The following is a 13,913-nucleotide window of genomic DNA, read 5'->3' as shown; positions in this document are numbered from 1 at the left end:
TCTGTCCCCATCTTTCTTATCAGCCCCTTTTAAGTATGGAAAGGTCACAATAAGGTCTCCCTGGAGCTTATCTTCTACAGGCTGAACACCCCAACTCTCTCAGCCTGTCCTCCCAGCAGAGCTGTTCCAGTCTTGGACCATTTCTGTGACCTCCTCTGGACCCTAGAAGAGGGTCATAACCTTTAGTGAAAATGTAGAGCTTGGTATTTATCACAAATTTTCTTTGGAGATTTTCTTTGCAGAAAACCCCAGATATTTACTCCCTGTATCCCAGCTGCTTCTGCTGCAGCCGGCGCAAGGCACCAGCTGGAACAGATGGCAGGTGCCCGAGGGCCGGTGGCCACATACCGGAGCAGGAGGCAGCGATGCTTGTGCTGGGCTGAGCCAAGAGCAGCTGGTACCTCCTGGGGACATCCGAGCTCTGCCGGGGCAGTTGGCCCCGGTGCCAGCTCCACAGCATGCAGGCACCGCTGGGGCATGGAGAGTCTTGAGGATGGGCAGAACTCCAGCAGTCCTGTCCTGTGTGGTTTTGTGCTGTATGAAGAAGCGATGGGGATCCATCCCGGCTCTCAGTGAGAGAGGAGTCACTAATGAGCCATGGGAAATTGCAGTGGTTGCAGTCATCCATTCCTCACAGCGGCTCTTGGTTCCCAAGCTCATCCCAGACATGGGGATGGAGTGAGAAGGAGACAGGTCTGGGTTCTGCAACCACAAATTACTTTGGGACATGCTGTTGTGACACAGGGAGCTCCTTCTCCTTGGAAAGCAGATCCAAGTCCCTGTGCAGCAGAGTCCTACCTGACATCCAGGGCACCCTCACCCATCCCAGCAACACAAAAGGCGCCTGAATGCAAAGTTTTAGCTTTGGCTGCCAGAGCAGGAGCCACAGGCAGCACACCCAGCCCCGCACCGCACCACACCAGGGACACACACCCATCTCTGCCTCTCTTTCAAAGAGTTTATTAGAAGTAAATATTTACATCTATTGCAAATGGTTAATAGGCAACAAGGGACTGAGAGCTCCCCTTGGGTAGGGAAGGACAGCGAGGGCCAACCGCTCGCCCTCCCGGGAGCAGAGGGCAGCTTTCCCAACTGCAGGTGGCTCAGAAGAACCAGCAGCTGGACGAAAGCCCTTTCCCCTCCCAGGACAAGCCACAGCAGGTTCCTCCTCTGCCCAAGATAAGAGCTTCCCGCTCCCAATACTGGCTCTGACTAGGCTGAAGGATGGATGGGAAAAGGGCTGCAAAAGTGAGGAAACTGCTCCTAGTGCTGGGTCAAAGACCGCTCTCCTCACCTTTGGGGGGGAACAGCCAGTGCTTTCCCAAAGGGAAGGTCAGGGGACTGTGCTGGGTTGTAACCCCTGGCACCCACCCTACAAGAGCAAGAGGTGACAAAACTGAGCACCTTTTCGCTGTCCTGTCTTCCCCAGGAGTCTGACCAGCACAAAGGAGAGCAGAGAGATTTAGAAAGAAAATTTCTTGAGAAACGCTGCCAGTGCGTGACACATAGGGCATTCCTCACCCCTGGGATAATCAAGGGATGCAGCGCTGCTGGAGCAGGAACCAACAACATCCCCACCCTACTATTCCAGGAGCCAAAACCCTCATGGAACCATCTAGTTCTGGCCTCCCTAGACAGCCACATTCCCAACCCAAACTGTCCCTCTGCAGCAGCTTGTGCCTAAAGGATCTGGCAGAGAAGACAGGGTTTGTGCCTTAGCTGATTTCCGTTCCTGTCTTTGCCATGGAGTCAGTAAGGCAGCAGTAGTGCTCTAGTTAACCTCTCCTCCTCCCAAACAGGCTCTAACTTGGCCAGCAGAACCTGAAGTTCACAGAGCGCATCCTCTGGGCCTTGAGCACAGACCACGGGAGGAGGAGATTTCCAGCACCAGGCAGCAATTCCCAGGCCCAGCTTATTCTATCCTAGTAAGACTGTTCAGTGGTTCAGGAGGGGAGTGAGAAGGGTAAGTGCAGATGGCAGTAGCTATAACTGTTGTGTTCTTACCAAAGGGCACCTCTTACGCCTTAACTGAAGGAGGGAGGATACTCCGTGGTCTGTATTACTCTGGAGGGCAGCTCACAGTCCCCTGGGGATCAGGCACACGTGGTATGGAAAGCTCCAGGCCTCTCTGCAGGGGTGACAGTGACCTACACCACCAGTATTTCTCCCAGCAGCAGTGGAGGTTTCTCAGTTATGGCTTTTTTCTTTTTAAAGATACAGGAAGAGGTGAGAGATGCTGTACCAAGTGCTCGCTAACAAGTACACCTCTCCCCTGCATCCTCTGTTCAGAAACATCTAACTCTGCCTCCTCTGCCGGTTTCCAGCTCTGCCACCAGCGCTGTGGGACAACCACAAGCTCCTGGGCCGGGGGTCCCTATGCCAGGAGGCGTATGACACCATTGTCCGAACCCAGCAGGAGGTGGCATTTCGTGGGCAGCACCGCCAGGCTGGTCAGTGTACCCCGAAAATTCTCTGAGCTCAGCTTGGTCGTGCTGATGGGCAGAGCTGAGGACTCCAGCATGGAGTAGACGCCAATCTTGTTGGCCACAGTGCCGGTCACCACTTCGTTGCCGTAGAGGTCAAATGTGTGGATGGGTTCAGATGCAGATTTGTAGTGGTGCAAAGGCTTCTGCTCCAGTTCCTTCCAGACAGTCAGGGAATGATCCGAAGAGGAGCTGATGAGCACACTGCCTTCCGCAGCCTGCGGGAGAGGAAAGGCCAGTGAACCAACACTGCTGCAGTAAAAACTCCCAATCTCATCCTGCAAATGAGATCAGCAGGTGGCTGCCAACAACACAGCAGTCCCAGTGCAGTCCCCTGAGACAGTCTCAGCCATTTCCAAGCAACTGATGGTGCTGAGCTGTATTAGCAAGGCATCCAGACAGACACTGGAAGCCACAGGACTCTCTGGTAGCTGGCAACCTCCTTCTAGTGCTGTCCTCCAAGAGATGGGCTGTGTCTCTTCTCAACAACATCCTGATACTCAGCAGAACTAATTTATCATCTGTTCCTACTGCAGTAAGTAAAGAGATTATCATGCAGTCTCCCTCTCCATCAAACCACCTGCCACATTATTTTCCTTCTCAGGAAAAGGAACTGGGAGGCTCTCTCACAGCAGAAAACACTGCTGAGGGCAGGAGAAGAAGCCTGGAGCTGCTTTTTAGCAGAGCTAGTGAGAGGGTAAACAACACCCAGCACTGGACTTTGTTTAACCTGCATTTGGGTCGAGGACACTGGAGCCCCAACGCTGCTCCCTGTGGGCGGGTAAATATGGACAAGAGTTACTCATTAGAGTGACTTTCTCCCAGGGGTGCTGAGAGCCCTGCAGAGAAAGCAACACACTCGCTTCTTCACAGGAGACGTGTCTCCTCCCTGCTCCTGCTGCAGACCTGGCACTGACACCTGGGAGGGCTGATCTCTGTTCAGCACACGCTGAACCATGAACAGCCACCCACAGCACAAATCATGGGACAGGAGAGCTTGAGCAGCCTCTCAGGGACACAGCAAGGGATGGAGGAATGCCCAGAGGATGGAGCAGACAAGCCCTGCCAAGCCAGAAGGATGCTCCACGCAACCTCAGTGGATATTTCGGAAGCCCACAAAGCAGCCCTCACCCTCAGCCCAGCTGGACCTCTCACCTTGATCTGCAGGATGTCTCCCTCATGAGCGGGCCACCCTCGCATGATGAGTCCTGTCCTGGTGTCCAGCAGCACAATGAAGCCAGAGGAGAAGCCGGCCATAACGCTGCGCCCGTTGGGACTCACAGCCAAGCAGCGGATGAGCCCAGCGCTCACCCCACTGGCCAGGCGAAACTCGTGCTAAAAGAGAAAGAATCCAGCTACTGGGGGATGAAGATCGGGGGGCTGGACTAGATGACCTTTGAAGGTTGTACCCAACCCAAACCATTCTATGATTCTATGATCGGAGGATCCAGCATTTAGGGGACTAGAGCCCCTGGGGCCCAGCTGGCTTTTGTGGAGTCACGGCAGCTTTGAGCCAGCCGTGATCCCACCATGAAGCACACGGATGGAGAAGGGAGCCCCCAGAGCTCCAGACTCCCTACCTGCAGCCCCGGCTTCCTGTGATCGATGAACCGCAGCACAGAGTCTGCGCTGGCCACAGAGATGCTGTGATAGGGAGGTGGCATGGTGGTCACTGCTGTGATGGGGACTTTGCTGTCTAATTCATCAAAAGTCCGGAGAAGTTTGCCTGTGAAAACGCGACACAGATATTATGGCAGTAGATGTAGGGAGAAGGTACACAGCAAATCTCCAGTTCTGTGCTGGTTTTTAACAGGAGCCAACAAAACTCAGTCCAGCCCCTCCGTCTTTAAGGACTGGACCAGTCTGCTCCAGCCAGCGCACACCCCTTCCCTTCTTACCTGTGAACTGGTCCCAGATGTGCACGGTCCCATCGCAGCTCACCACGTGCTGTGATGCCTCCAGCTGACTCACGTAGAAAACAGACTTCTTGTGCTCAGCGTACGTGAAGCGTGGTGGCACCTCGCTGGTGCCATCCCCGTAGTTGTACAAGGGCCAAAGGCGGACGGTTTTGTCCTTGCTGCCACTCAGGAAGAAGTCCTCGCTGCTGAGCGGTGCCACGCACTTGATGGCTCCGGAATGCCCTGAGAAACTCTGCAGCTTGATCTGGTGGAAGTGGAAGCGGGGGTCGTGTTGGCTCACCCCAATCTCGTACTGCCAGTACGCCAGCCAGTTCCCGCACAGCACGTGGGTGCTGCGAGGAAGGTCGTGCTTCAGGGTGTTCTCCTCGCTGGATGAGCTGGGAATAAAGCCATCGGTGCCAGCACTGAGGCGAAGCAAGCTAAGACCGTCACGCTGTGTGTCCACAGGGACCTGGATGCGGTTCCCTACCAGCACGCTGCCGAAAGTCCCAGAGTGACTGTCCTCGTGGTGGCTTGAGAACGGCTCGGTCCCTCGCAGATCTTGGTCTGAGCCCACCACACTCGGCGTTTGCTCCAGGCTAACGACCTGCAGGCTCTTGGGGTTCACATTCTCTAGGTACAGGCCGGCCAGCTTCTCAACCAGCGAGTGGTTGGGCACAACTGTCCGGATAACATCACCTGAAAGAGAGAAAACGTGGCTCCGAGGGAATGAATTTCGCCGTTATCATCCCCCACCATCAATGACAGAACAAAGGACAGCACAGGGTTGCTAATACAACATCCCCCACACACAGCTCACAGCAAAAGCTCCCAACCCACCAAGCAGACCAAACCTCAGTGTAGAAGCTATGGGTTTCCCCAGCAGCCCTACACCCCCTGACTTCTCCCCAGTTCAGATCCATAGCACGGAACTCTCTCCAAAACCCCAGGAGATGGTAGTCAAGCCATACCTAGCAGGCAGGAGAAGGGGATGTAGGTGATGTAGGCCATCTCAGGGTTAAACACCTTCTGCAATTCCATCAGCACAGCCGGGTCCAGAGCCAGCAGCTTCCCGTCCGAAAGGGGAACCTCCATCAGGGGCACCTCACAGCTGCTCAGCGACTCCACTGTCAACCCCTGGGCAAGAGAAAACAGGAAGATACCCCAGATCTGATGCTCTCACCACATAATTACACAAACACAGCTGACACCAGCACTGGTGTCCACAAGTGTGCCCGCCACATTCCTGCAGCTGGGTGCTGGGGAATGGCAGGAGGAACCTCTCCCATGTCACTGACCTGGTCTTGCAGCTCCTGCAGCAGTGAGAAAGCCCCGAAGAAGTTTCTCACTGTGTCACTCAAATGTTGCTGCACCATCTCCTGCCCAATCCGCAGGCAGATCAAGGCAATTAGGCTGATTGTCTTAACGCACAGGACAATGCGAGCCTGGGCACCACTGGGGAAACTGAAGAGGACATCCATTACCAGCTTGCCCTCCATGTATCACTTTTTCCCCCCTCCATTTCATGCTTCCTGCCTTGTCTGTGTTACCAGAAGGCCCTGAGCAGCACACGCTCTCTGTGCACGCTGTGCACCAGTGCAAGGAGGTGCACACCGGGGCAGGAGCAGCCCCACAACCCCAGGAGCACTGAAGCCCTCGCAGAACCATTCCCAAATCCCCCATTCTGAGTTGTGCCGCTCCTGTCTGAATGCACGGCAGCACTTACCCGACAGTCAGTGAAGTGAGGAAGCCCAGCACTGGGAGCAGCACCTCCTGGCTAATTTTGGGGAGAATGTCCATCAGCGTGGTGTCCGAGAGACACACCACGATCTTCTGGGTCAGCGTCACCGCGGCCAGGAGCCCGGCCTCCTTCCGACTGTTCAGCCGGCCACCACCGGCCCCGCCACCGGGCGCGACCTGCAAAAGGAGTTTTCTGCATCGAGGCCACCATCCCCCAGCAGGACACATCCCAGAATCACCCCAGCTCAGCCTCAAAACGCAGCATGGTCGTGCTGGTCACAGCCCCTGCAAAAGGAACCCGAGCACCAAGTCTCAACAGCAACTTGTGTCGTTGACTCGGGGGACGAGCCTGAAAACTGATGGACAGATGTGAGCACCAGAGATGGGCCTGGAGAGAACGGGGCACAACACCCTCAAGATCGCATGTGTCCTCTGGAGGGAATCTCCTTGCAGGATGTTCCCACAGATAAGACAATCGGAGGGGAGAGAGACAACCGCAGACTGACCCACTTTGTCACCAGCCTGGACACCCTAGAGCATCATTTGCTGGTGCAGGAAGAGGAGAAACCTACAACATACACGTGACTTAAAGCAAGAATCAGTGTCTTCACCCCATGCCATGGTGAGCCTGGGTGCACAGGCTGCAAAGGAACAGTCCTCGCATGAAATATCCAAGCATAAAGTCTGGGCAAACCTGCTGCTGACTTCTAGAAATGCAGCTGCTAATAATTTCATGAGGCAGAAGGGCACATCATTTTTTGCTGACAACATACCAGTGCTGGCTGCAGCAATGCCGAAGAGTTAACAACATCAGCAGCAACGCTGACAGACTTCTTTCTAGATCATCCTATTTCCTAACTCCTAGTCAAACACCCAAGGAAAAGAGAGCCAGTAACAAAAACCACAAACAATTCCCGGTTTCCACTATATTTCTTGTACACCTGCCATCTTCCAGCTCATCACAGAGGCTCTTCCTCTCACAAAAGATCCGCTCTGCCAAATCCTGCAAGAACGATATTGACTTGATCCTATTTGTGACCCGCAAGTTTTGCTGCTTTAACAGCAGGTTGCCAAATGCTGTTCACGGGGGTATTAATTCCCCCAGCGCCCCCGAGCAATAAGTTTAGTAAAGCAAAGCAGAACAGCTGGAGCTATGATTGCAACTGGGTGGAGAACGACTTTGCTGAAAAATGGGATTTTTTCCCCTGAAAAAAATCTCCCCTTCAACACTGGAAAAACTGACAATGCCTTTTTGTTTTCTTTAAATGAACAGCTGTGGCCTCTTTTCCTCTACATTTAAATTATCAAAAAGCTATTGAAGTTTTCCATTTAAACAAGAATCCATAACCAAAGTCTTTATAACCACTAAAAAGGGAGCAATATGAAAAATAAGCCTGTTTTAAACATTCAAAAACATTTTTCTGATGAAAAATCGGTTTGTTTTTCAATCAGCTGCATTACACAACTTTCTTCTTGCTATTCAGCTACGAATTTCAAGCTGAAAAGTTGGTAAGTCCTGCCAGTATTTTTTTACGCAGTCAAAAAACCTCCTTTAGCCTCTCCCCAGCTCATCCCCTACCTCCCCATCCACATCTCTCAAAACACTCTCTCCAGCAATCCCGCAGCAGCTCCGCCTGCCCGTTATCACAATCCCACCCTTGTGCCAGCTCTGTTGCAGCACAATCACCCAGCAAAGCAATAAAACCGCTTTTCCTCTGGCTTTGTGAATGCCAGGAAAGGGTCTGGACAGGGAAAGCACCCAAATAACATGGGGAAGGAGGAGATGCAGCAGCCTAATGCGGATCCGTGGTGGCTGAGGCTTGCTGAAGAGCAAACCCCACGTCCGCAGCTGCATGATTCGCTGGAAGCCGATCAGGGCTCATCACAAGGGTGAAGGTGCCTCTTCTGGCTGTATCAGCACAGACAGAGCTCAGCCAAGCACAAATTTTTATGCTAAGAGGCTCCTGGCGAGTCTCGGCTGTTTTCTGCGCATCCTCCTTTTGTGCCTGGGCACAGCCCTGGCTCCAACACACACCAAAAGAGGAGAAAAGGCAAAAAAAGATACTAACCAGGTAGCTGGTGTAGGGCAGGTACTGGTAGGTGAGGACAGGCTCTCCATACAGATACGCCATGTGCACCAGACAGGCCAGCACTGGCTTGGACACCTGATCTCCCAGCACCGGACGCTTTTGGTAGATATTTCCCGTGCTCAGGGGACTGTTCTCATCGTTGCTTGGTACAAACTGCTGCCTGGTAGGGCCTGACAGAGACAACACCATGAGCTGAAGCAGGAGGCTACACCCAAGCCAGCAGCAAGACTGTTTGGGGGCACAGACGCCCACCCAGGACTCCCCAAAGAACAGACATTACCGACGTAGCAGGATGTGAGCAGACGGAGCAGGTTCCTGGCGATGAAGCGGGACGTGACGGTAGGGCCCAGCTTGGCCGAGAGCCACCTCACCATCTTACAGGCTGTGTCTGCAAAACAACAACAGTCACAAGGACAGAGCCCAGCACAGAGTAGATTAGTTATCGCAGCTTCCCGCCCCTCAGATCCACACACTGCAGTAGAGACATGGCTCTTTACGCTGGTTTCATCACTGTCCCCAAGCTTCGACCACAGACACCCCCAAATCTGAACCCATTTAGAATGACAGAATCGTTTTGGTTGGAAGAGACCTTCAAGACCATCAAATTCAACCATTAACCCAACACTGGCATTAAACCACATCCCTGAAAACATCATCTCTGTATCTGTTCAACCCCTCCAGGGATGGTGACTCCACCACGGCCCTGGGCAGCCTGTTCCAATGCCTGACAACCGTTTTCAGTGAAAAATATTTTCCCACTATCCAATGTGAACATCCCCTGGCACAACTTGAGGCTGTTTCCTCTCATCCTGTTGCTTGTTACTTGGGAGAAGAGCCCAACTCCCCCTGGCTCCAACCTCCTTTCAGGCAGTTCTTCCCAGGCTCTCCCTTTCTCCCGCTCTCCGCTTTGCTGGGTGTTGGCCACGCTCCACAGAAAGGCTCAGCCCCAGCAGGGTCTTACCCAGGAGTATCGTCTGCTCTTTGTCACCGGGATGATCTGGCAGCTCCTCTCCCTCGCCATCCTCTGGTTCACTGCCGTCATCAGCCAGGGTGACATCCACCGAGGCACCAGCATCCACGGCCACCGCCAGCTCTGCATCAACCACAGCGTCATCATGCTCCTCTTCATCATGCTCTTCTTCCTCCTCCTCTGAGTCCTCACTCTGTTTTAGGTCCTGGCTGCTGTCCATGGACTTCAAGCTGCTCTTGTCCTTCTGGGAATCCCCGTCCGCAGGTCTGTCCTCTCCCAGGGACACCTCGCTGGCGCTGCTCTTGTCACTCAGCCGCCCGAGGCTGAGCGATTCCTGTTCCTGAGGCTGCAGGGACTCCCCAACATAGAGGCCGCTCTGGAAGTCCTCACTCTCAGGCAGGTATGCTTGGTCGTGGAAGCTGACACCAGAGGTGTAGTCAAGGAGGTCGAGCGCAGCTGAGCTGTGCTCCACGTCCATTTTGATCTCCTCCCCGAACACACACAACACTGGGCTTTCCCCTCCGCTTTCATCATCCTCAGCCACACCAAGGAGGGATTTGCTCTCTTCCCGGGAGTTCTCGATGCCAACAAGAATCTGCAGGATGTGGGGCAGCAGGTTGAGGAGGAAGGACTGCAGCCCCAGGCGCACGATCAGCTGGGCGACGAAGCAATCTGTATAGAGGTAGAACCTGCCGTGGCGGTAGCAAGGGGTCTCGTACGCCCCGATCAACGGCTTGAGCAGGTATTTATTGGCGTTCTTCGGACCTAGGGATTTAGCTATAGGTTCAAAAAGATACCACGCTGCGTAGACAGCGGTGTTCTCCTCAGACATCAGAGATAATATGAAGGGCAGAAGAATCTCCAAGCCTTCAGGAGTGATTTCAGAAAGAATCCCCTCAAGCTGTTGCCACAGCTGGAAAACAAGTTCCCGGCCCTCACCTTCATCCTCTATTTTCTTTGCCTGATAGGTGAAAATGAATTTGTGCAGGGCTGGGAAGTATGTGGGGAAGGGGACAATAGAGCTGAAGGGACTGAGGAGCTGCGTGGGACAGGGTGGGGGGAGGCCCTGGGAGATGGGTTTGTACTCAAATAGCTGCACCGCACCCCTGCCCAGCTTCGTCTTCAGCAGCTTCTCCACCGGCACGCTCAGCTGCAGCAGGACGTGCAGCACGTGCTGCAGCGGGGCCGGGATCTCCTTGGGGTAGTAGCGACAGAGGTTACGCACCATCAGGAACCGCTCCAAGAGGGATGCGTCAGGCTTCGAAGGACGAATCCTTGGGGCAAATATAATCTCAGCTACCAGAATGCCCAAAGCTTGCATGTCCCTCTGGAAAAGGTCTGAGAGACCCAGGGGTGGCTCTTCCCATGGCTGCTCCATCAGCTGCATCTCACTGCTTAAGCCTTTTACCAAGAAATTGTCCAGTTTCTCCAGTTCTTCCAGGGCCTGGAGTGGATTGAAGCCTTCAGGAAGGGTGATCTTCACGTCAGCCTGATCCACAGCGCCTGCCTTGCTCCGACGGAGAGGTCGGACACCTGAGGTTTTGCTTTCAGTGGCATAAGCAGGGAGGGTGGAGGGCTGTGCCGCAGGCACAGGGGCACAGGGCTGATCAGCAGCTCTACTAGTGACAGAAATTGAATCCAAGGCTTCTGTGCCTTGCTCCAAATCATCCTCACCAGCAATGGGTTTCTCCCCAGACCAGGTGGTTTCACTAGGAGTAGCCTCCAGGACCAGCCCATTAACCGCATCTGTCACCTGGCCTTGGATATCCTCCAAAAACACAGTCTCCCTGATATTCTGGAGAAGAGGCCGGGCGATGGCTGGAGCTTCAGCAGGTGTGTAGGCAGGTCCCACCATGCGCCTGGGATGCGGCTGGTCGAAGAGCTGCACAACCCCGTAAGTCGTCAGATGCGTGTGGTTGTCTACTAGATGGAGGCAGACATTCTTCTCCTTGACAGCATCCTTCCCCAGCAGCTTGTACCCAAAAGTGAGATCAATCCAGTGGTGGAGGTCCTGAGAAACCTCCCGGCTCTCCAGCAGCATGCGGTGGACTTGGATGAACTCCTCGTAGGAGCTGCACCAAGATGGCACATCCAGGTCGGGCATGTCAGGATGGATGGATCGGAAGATGGAGGGGTCCGTATAAAACTCTGGGATGCACTCATCCGGGGTCCAGCTCTGCATGCGCTCCATGCTGGCTGGATACTCGTTGGGCTCCCACTGCGACCTCACGTGGCAGCACAGCACCGCCTTGGGTGTCCTCCGAGCCGTGTACACGTAGTAGGTGATATCTGAAAGGACATCCGAGATGTGGTGGGGGACATGGAGCTGCTCCCCACTTGACCCACCAGCAACAAACGCCTGCTTGGTCATCTCATAGGTGAAGTCCAGCTGCTTGTCTCCCTTGTTGAGTCGGAACTTGGATTTCCTCAGGTCCCTGAACTTCCCATTTTTGGTAGTGAAGTCCACCACCCATGGAAGAACCGGGTGGTAATTGGGGTCTCCCATTCTCCTCCCAGCCAAACTGTTCAGACGCATAAGGTAGTCAAAGTTGCTGATCTGCCCGTGTACCCACTGTAACACCAGGTCTCGGAGCTCCTTCTGGCAGACAGTGCACCTCGCCTCCCGCCCTGGCACGCCAGCGCTGCTTTGCTCGCTCGTTTGTTCCACACCAGCCTCCAGATTCGCTTCCTCCTTCTTTGGTCCCTCGTAGTCTCTGAAGTTCACACGTAGCCGGCTGCACAGCTTCTCGTCCACAGCCACATCCCGAAGGGTGAAGGCGCCACAAGCCAGACCCGCCTGGTGACAAGCCCTCATGGCCTGCAGCACGTGGAAGAGGAGGAAGAGGATTTTGGCATGGCTGTTGGTGAGTTTGGCTGGGCTGAAAGTCACGATGTCGTGCAAACAGAACTGCACATATGGGTAGATGATGTACAGCATGTTGGCCGACTCCAGCAGAGCTTCAGCCTGCAGCACGTTGGGGCAGGAGGGCACCCCCTTGGCAGCCGCCACGCTCTCCTTGGCAGGGGAAGCACCAAGCATGTTCTTGCCCACCTGAAGGACGGGACAGCCATAAGCCTTCTGCAGGGCGGTCCGCAGCGCGTCCAGGGCCGGCACGGTGGGCGGCACGTCGGCGTGCCGGTACGGCCGCACGTAGAGGCAGTGAGCCTGGCACCAGAGGTTTCGGTAATTCTGGGAGGCGACGCTCTGCATGAAGCCGTGCAGGGTCTCCGGGCTGCCCTGACGCTGGTCGCAGGCGGGGGGCTGCACCCGCAGCGGGTACATCAGCCGCTCCTTCCGCAGCCCGTGGATCTCCACCCGCGTCCAGCCCGCGGGCAGCTTCTGCACCGAGTGCTGCAGGAACGTCCGCACCTCCACGTCGCTCAGCCCCTCCGGCCGTGGGCACAGCCCGGGCAGCACGCGCCGCTCCTTGAGGCTCGTCAGCCATTTCACCGGGACGAAGGCGGTAACGTGGGTCCCCTCGGCAGCGGCCGCCAGCTGCCGGCGGTCGATGCTCAGGTCTTTCTCCACGCTCCGGAGGAAGCTGTCCATGTTGGCTTCTGCTGGATGAAAGGCAGCCCAGAAAGGCTGTGAGGGAGCGGGCGAGCGTGGCACCGTCCCTGCCCTCCCCGCGGGAGCCCCGCCAAGCAGCAAGTCTCACTTCCCCATTGACACCTGGGGAAAAAAATGGTGATTTTAGGAGTTTGTTTAAAAGATGGTATATCTAGGAAGGGTGGGGGTTGAGAAAGGACCAGCCCTGGATGAGGTGGACAAGATGGGACCCCCGCTGCCAAGGAGGGGGACCGGTGTGACCTCCACAGCCCTACAGAGAGGGACATGGTGGGACCCGTGGTGGGGCATGATGGGACATGTGCAGCCACAGGGCTGGGGAAGGGGACACAACGGGACCTCTGCAGCTCGGGAGAGGGACACAACAGGACCTCCAGAGCTCTAGGGCCAGAGAGAGGGACACGATGGGACTTGTAGGGGACACGACGGGACTTGTAGGGGACACGACGGGACCTCCGCAGCCCTGGGGCCGGTGGAGGGGACACAGTGGGACCTGTGCACCTGGGGAGGGGAACATGACGGGACCACTGCAGCCGCAGGGCTGGTGAGGGCCACACGATGGCACCTCCGCAGCTGGTGAGGGGACACGATGGGACCTTCAAAGCCCCGGTGCTCCGGGACGGGACACAAGCCCAGGAACAATGGCATCTCCACAGCCTCCGGGGATGACGCAGGAGGCTGCCGTCTGCCCTTGAGCCAGGACCACATCCCCAGCCCCCGAGCAGAGGCCACGGCCGCAGGAGCAGCCCCAGCACCGGGCCCCAGAGGGCCCTGTCTACCGGGGCTGGGGAGAAAGAGGCGGATTGAGCCCCATAGACCCGAGGGCTCGTCCCGGGGGCCCCTCACTTCTCCCGGGGGGTCCCTCACCGTCCCGGGGTCCCCGCAGCCCCCGGCCCCGCGTTACCTGGCGGTGCGGCGGGCTCACCCGCGGCGGGCGGGGGCGGCGCGGGCCCCCGCCATGTTGGTCAGGTGACGGCGGTCACATGCGGCCGCCGCGCCGCCATGTGCCCGGGGGGGCGGGGGGGGAAATGGGACACGGGACACACACACACACACACACCCCCGCCCCCGCCCAGCCCCGGTACCCCCGGGGGCGGGAGCCCCACTCGGGACGTGGGGCCCGGGCTCCCTCCAGCGGCCGCCGGGGCGGGGGTTGCGCAAGGC

The 13,913-nt window shown here is 56.1% G+C and overlaps 1 protein-coding gene across 1 annotated transcript; it reads right to left on the bottom strand.

Annotated features, from left to right (window-relative positions):
• Window positions 1-940: 940 nt before the first annotated feature.
• WDR81 (WD repeat domain 81) lies at window positions 941-13,902 on the bottom strand. The gene is made up of 11 exons (XM_065853012.2): window positions 13,654-13,902; window positions 9,173-12,854; window positions 8,492-8,599; window positions 8,191-8,381; window positions 6,108-6,298; window positions 5,680-5,845; window positions 5,353-5,518; window positions 4,382-5,080; window positions 4,064-4,209; window positions 3,639-3,818; window positions 941-2,701 (listed from the first exon to the last, which is right to left on the bottom strand). The coding sequence occupies exons 2-11, from the start codon at window positions 12,729-12,731 to the stop codon at window positions 2,375-2,377; spliced, it is 5,733 nt and encodes a 1,910-aa protein (XP_065709084.1). The 5' UTR covers window positions 12,732-12,854; window positions 13,654-13,902; the 3' UTR covers window positions 941-2,374.
• Window positions 13,903-13,913: the final 11 nt, after the last annotated feature.

The sequence above is a fragment of the Patagioenas fasciata genome, chromosome 19 (genome assembly GCF_037038585.1).
Source record: "Patagioenas fasciata isolate bPatFas1 chromosome 19, bPatFas1.hap1, whole genome shotgun sequence".
Taxonomy (NCBI): Eukaryota; Metazoa; Chordata; class Aves; order Columbiformes; family Columbidae; genus Patagioenas; species Patagioenas fasciata.
The sequence above is the reverse complement of the archived record's forward strand: the minus strand, read 5'-3'. Positions and strand labels throughout refer to the sequence as shown.